The 6,014-nt window shown below is 35.5% G+C and overlaps 1 protein-coding gene across 1 annotated transcript; it reads right to left on the minus strand.

Moving 5' to 3' along the window:
- Positions 1 to 621: 621 nt before the first annotated feature.
- Positions 622 to 2,992, minus strand: LOC148852039 (uncharacterized). Its single transcript, XM_088943227.1, has 2 exons — positions 2,535 to 2,992; positions 622 to 1,694 (listed from the first exon to the last, which is right to left on the minus strand). Exons 1-2 carry the CDS (start codon positions 2,812 to 2,814, stop codon positions 1,366 to 1,368), a joined length of 609 nt encoding a protein of 202 aa, XP_088799353.1. The 5' UTR covers positions 2,815 to 2,992; the 3' UTR covers positions 622 to 1,365.
- Positions 2,993 to 6,014: the final 3,022 nt, after the last annotated feature.

Genomic DNA, 6,014 nt, shown 5'->3' on the forward strand with positions numbered 1-6,014 from the left:
AGATGCAACTTGCCCGGATTATAAACAGCCGAATGACCATGCAAAAAAACGAGCCAAACAGAACCTTAATTTCTTTCAAAGAAAAGCTAGTTCTCCTGGAAGAAACATTATACTCCCTCATGTGGGGACTAAAGAAACAACTTCACAAGACAACTCTTTGGAGTGCATAGGGTTACACAACATCGTTTCGCTCTATGTATACAAAAATCTCTGTACAGTGTACAGTGTGTCAGCTGAGCCTGACTGATTGAAATTGAGTGTGTCATTTAAATATTTAATGAGTTTGAGGCCCCGTTTGGTTAGAGGGAATAAGAGTCTGGAATTGGAATCGAAATTCTATTCTCATTTTTGGTGGAATGACATTTTCCCATTTGAGGAAATGGCCATTCTCTCCTTTATCACTTGGGAATGAAATCCCATTCTTATTAATTCCAATATAATTTTCATTCTCATTCATGCTTGAACCAAACAAACTAGAAAAACAAATGTTAAATGGTATACAGGAGCTCACATGGCTTAGTTCAGCTCCTTACACCTCTAGTAGGGAGTAGAGACTAGGGAAACAAATGTCAAACCACTTCATGGTTCTCTAATGAATTGCCCACTTCATTAGAAGCTTCCTAACAAAAGAATAATAAAATTATTGAACAATGAAATAGGAATAAATGTGGAAGACTATAACAACAAACTCTCCAGTAGTTTATTTACATACCCATCTTCTCAAAAGCTAGCTTTATATAGCTAGCCTCTCCCTATGGAGACCCATCTTGTGAAAACTGAAAAGGCTTTAGAAGTTCTATGGAAGCAAACTTGTAAAGGGAAATTCTCTTTATACGAGCCTTGTGGTCAAAAGGAAATTAAATAATACAGGGGAAGCTGGACAGCACTTTGGATGCCTGCTTTAGACTCCTAACTCTTTGGATTCAAAGAGCAAGTACTGTGTCTGTGTAAGCATGTGAACTTGAAGAGGAATGCACGAAAAATGCAAACAATGGCTTCATAGTTTGGTGTTGCTTGGGCCCATAATCATCCATCTTTACCAAACAGTACCCAAATCACCTGCCAATATATATTAACATACGGCATCGCTTGCCACAAATCTAGAGATCAAGATCAGACAGCTGAGATCTTGATCGGAGCATCATCTTATTGGGTGCTATAGCTTTTCGTAGCAGGAGTCTTGCTATAGTGCTGTCATGCTAAGCTAAACTATCAAATCCAAGAACAAAGCAAGCGCAAGACTGCAGAAATCATGCGGTCTTCTGATCTGTATCTACCATCTCAATAATGTATTGCTTTACACAAAAAATTGAAACCCAAACAAGGTGGGGAGGAAAGGTCTGCTGTCTCTTTCCTTGTGTCTCTTTATTCCATGTTCCTCCTCTTTGTCAGAGTTCTCATCCAGCCCTTATTTCTCACCTTTACTCCCTCCACCTTGGTGCCCACATGGCACACATTGGCCTTGCTGGACCTCTTCCACCGCATGAGGTGGAACAGGTGACCAATCCGCTTCCGCCACCTCAGCGTTGCACGTGGTTTGGCATGCTCTACCACAGTCTTAACCTCCCTCAGTGGTTCCTTGCTCAACTTTTGATTACCATTCATGTGAAGGGACCCAAGGGACACCTTAGAGCCTGTACCCTTATCCCATGAGGCAACACCATTGTCTTCAAACTTGATGGAAATGAATGAATCTGCAAAAGTTCAAACCAATTAATAATAAACCTCAGAACCCATTTCATATAAAATATGAATAATGCTTGTTTTTATTCAAATAATACAATAAGAAGAGCTTAATAACAAGAGGACACCAAAGGGTACATGCCACACGTGGTTGAGCTGATCCCACCAAGATTTCCATTACATGAACAAACATTATCAGATGAACATAAACATCCACTCTGTCGACATGCTTCCTTGGCTATTATCTAACAAATAATGCAATAATTGGATATCTAGGAACTTCTAAACCACCCCAAAAAGAAAAGATTAAAAAAAAAAAAAAACTAAAATTTACTAGTGGATCTCCAAAACCAAACTAGCTAGGATCCATTTGCATGTTGGGTGCAATTTTCAGTATGAGAGCTAGCACAGTAGTTTTCTCTTCTTCCTCACCAAATGAGTACCCTAGTTTTCAGTCCTTGGCTCGTTGCTTGTGGTTGGGAGCATTGAACTGATGGAAATTCAGCTGTCCTAAACCACTTGGTAAAGCCCCTCAGGATGTATAATTGAATTGAAGCAAACTCATGCTGATCACTAGAAATACAGGGAAATTCATAGATGGAACTATAATTTGGTGCATGCGAAGATGGTGAATCAAATTAATCCTAAATGATGTAATATGCGAAGAGAATGTTTTACAAATTATACATCATTATGAGGTGCAAGATGGATCAGGGAAAAGATGTTAAGAAATCAAGGCAGAAATTATTCGAAAGAACAGGTTTTCTAAGCGTCTGTGAGCCAACTATTGTTCTTACTCTGGTTATAATATTGATTTTACTGAAGAAAACAACTGGTTTTTGGAGGTGTACCTTCTTGGCTTGTGGACAAATCATCGTCGGAGGCATCAGATTTCCGATGTCGGAACTCGAGGCGATGAAGAAAGGACCCCAAAGCGAATATCTTTGGCAGGGTGATGGGACGCTTCCTGTGCTCGTCAATGCTTGCTCTCTTGGACTCGGATAGGGGAAGATGTCCTTGCTTTGCAGCCAAGATGAGAAGTCTCTCTCTCAAGCAAAGGGCACACACCCCCACAATCACTTCTTTGGGATGGAAATAGCAACAAGGATTCTCTTCGCCATAATCATTCATGTTTGTAAGAAGTGAATCAAGGCTATTGGATGAGGAAGAAGATGAAGAGAGCAATTAATTAGAGAAGATGGGTGCAAATAGGATCAAGTGAGTCCTAGAAAACAGTATATATATGATGTAGTCCCCCTCATCATCAAGTCCTGAACTTACACGTGGCTCCCTAAACTATCAATCTTACAAGTTAGGATTTCTTGCCTACAATAAATTATATATCATCGCAGCCACACATGTTGAACATCTCATCTTCTTACATAGTATTTTGCACAGGAAAATATTTCCAATGCACAAAAATAGTGTGATGTAAGTAAACGTGGGCAGGAGATCCGGAGTCATGTCAGTGGGGAGAGGGGGTTGAGTTGTTGGTGAACCTCTAGGAACATTGTAAAGTTTTGGGACTTTCCTTTTCTGCACTTTCTCTTATCAAGGCACTATCTTGTGGTTACCCAAGATTTTATATTTGGATTGGATGGTTAAAAAATAGAAACAATTGGAGTAATTTGTAAAGCAATGTTTGTATTAAGAATCAACCACATTTTCACTAACTTGGGTAAGAATCTTTATTTTTTAACTGAAATCACAGTGCAAAAAAAATCTATGTTAAATACTCAAAAATGAAATAAAAAGTTACTCCAAATTTAAGTAGGTACTATATATATATATATATATATAAGTTGAAAAGTCACAAACTTTCTCTACATTATTACCCCTTTGATTGCAAGTAAAACAAAGGAAAGTAAATGGTTTGCTGAAATTTTCAATTTTACAGTGTGCACATATTCAAAAGTGAAAAAATAAAGTAAATGGTAATTATAGGGAAATGTTATCCCTTCTAATTTAATTTTCATCTCATTTGGATTCCCATTTAAGATTGATCTTCTTAATTTCATAGCTTATTATATTTCCCAAGTATTTAGATTTGCTTCTCCAAGTTTAAGTGAAATGCTAAAAAATTTTGGGATATAATTTGTTTTTCAATTGAATATCATTTTCTAAAGGGAATAATTTATTTTAGGTGCGACCAAAAGCTGCTTTTAGGTAGAAATCATACATTTTTGTAAAAGCTGGAGATAAGGATGAGAGGATTCTTTTATCCCACCAACTGCACATTGGAGAAAACTTTGCTGTTGAGGAGCTTTTTCCGCATGATTATGTCAACCCATTCACTCTGCAAGAAGTTTTGCTCTTTGAGTTTTTGAAGAAAGGGTCCTATAAAACATACTCTTGATGGACACATAACCAGTATTGTATTAGATGATTTATATACACTGTCCTAAAATTAAAAGTTCAAGGTATACTCAATCAATCTACTGTTTGACTTTTTGGTCAAAAAAGCATTAAGAGCAATTACTCTTTTACCCCGCAGCCTTGATAATGTGTCATGTGAAAGATGTTGATTTGAATGAATTAATTAATTAAGGAGCCAAAGTTTTTTCAGCACATTCCATGGTATAAGATGACGATTTGAATGATTTAAGACATCACAGCCAAATGTCATAGTTCAGTTAGAACATATAGTCCAACAAGTCCTGACAATCTTACAGACCACTTTCAGAGAAATTCCGTGGCAATTTAGACAGATTAGTGCTACTGCTCTGGGACAAGTTGCAAATTTAATCAACAAACAGAATGCCCATTCAATTAAGGAACAAACTATTGAAATAATGGGCAGTCAGTCATTGAGGAAAATGAAACCATATTGTTACCATATATAAAGGATCGATCTGTTTCATGTAAATTAAGCTTGGTAAATAATTAAGTTTTATATATATATATATATATATATATATATATATATATCAATTGACAGGCTCATTGTAGATTTCTTAATCCCGCAGAATATAAATATTCAAAATGTCAAATACTCTCATTATATGCATCAATACCCGACTGTAAAGAGGCATCAATTCCTAACTGACATCTATTCCAACTGTAATTTGGACTTAAAAATTCTACTTTTAGGCTGAATCGTCATTCTTTCTAAATGTATAAAAGTTTTATTAGAGAAATTAATTAAGGCTGCTCTATAATTGCGTATGAAATCCATGCATCACCATTGTTATCATTACAAATACCAGTGGAATGGCCTGGGATCATCATCATCTAAGTCTTGTCTCAAATATATGGGGTTAGCTACATGAATCTTATTTTATCATTCTATTCTGTTCAGTGTTATATTCATCATTAAATTATGGATAATCAATTCATTTTTTTTACTATTTCCACTTTATATCCTTTTTGGTGTGCTAGCTCTCTAACCCCTTCGACTTGTAATAGATAATCTGAAAAAATAAAAACTTTGTAATAGATAATGTTTATTACAAGCTCTGGTAAAGGAGGGAAGGTTAGCAGCCAGCATTAAAAATTTTTTGCCAAACTCTCATTATCATCATGGCCATCTTGATTTGCCTAGGTCTATCTTAAAAATGTATCTAATGAGATTGGAAAAAAAAGATTAAAGGAATCTCTTGCTATGGATATTCAGAAAGAAGATCATACAACAGATGATGAAACCCTAAATTGGTTTCAAGGAAAGGATCCTTGACTCCACCCAAAATAGCTTTATGAATTTATACATACCTTAATTTTCTGAGTAAAATTGTAATAGGGTGTAATTTAAGCAAATATCTTAAAGAACCTTTTACTCTAAAAGCTAATACACCCTCTCACTTAAAGAGTGTGTAACTACAGGCCTACTCATAATTTGTGTTGACAATTTAAAAGCTTAAGTTGTTAGGTAATGTCTGTGAATAGGTTTTTATTCTGTAAAACAAAAAATGTGTTTTAATATTATTCATCATAAATCATAAAATAGTACTATACTTATTTTTCAAAAGAAATTGCCCATCATCTTTTACTTGGCTTGTACTTTTTATCTAAAAGTCTAGAAAATGTTGCTCAACAGTCAACACTAATGAATTTTATTGAAACTGCAGAAGCCTTTTAATCCATGCTACAGAAATTAATGGGTATGCAGTTGAAAATATTAATTAATCAAATCAGTTTGGAAGAAACTAAGTATATGTTTGGTATTGATGCTGTTGATACAGTATGTTTTCTGAGAAAACGGTGCCTTTTTTTTTTGTTTGGAAGCATTGTTGCTAGGTATGACGTTTCTATTTGGTACCAATGTTCCATATCTGTTTTCAACACTGGTACCCATTATAGAAAGTCCACATCACTGCCACATCACTCCAATCCGA

This window comes from Nelumbo lutea, chromosome 5 (genome assembly GCF_056320005.1).
Source record: "Nelumbo lutea isolate HS-2025 chromosome 5, American lotus-T2T, whole genome shotgun sequence".
Classification (NCBI taxonomy): domain Eukaryota; kingdom Viridiplantae; phylum Streptophyta; class Magnoliopsida; order Proteales; family Nelumbonaceae; genus Nelumbo; species Nelumbo lutea.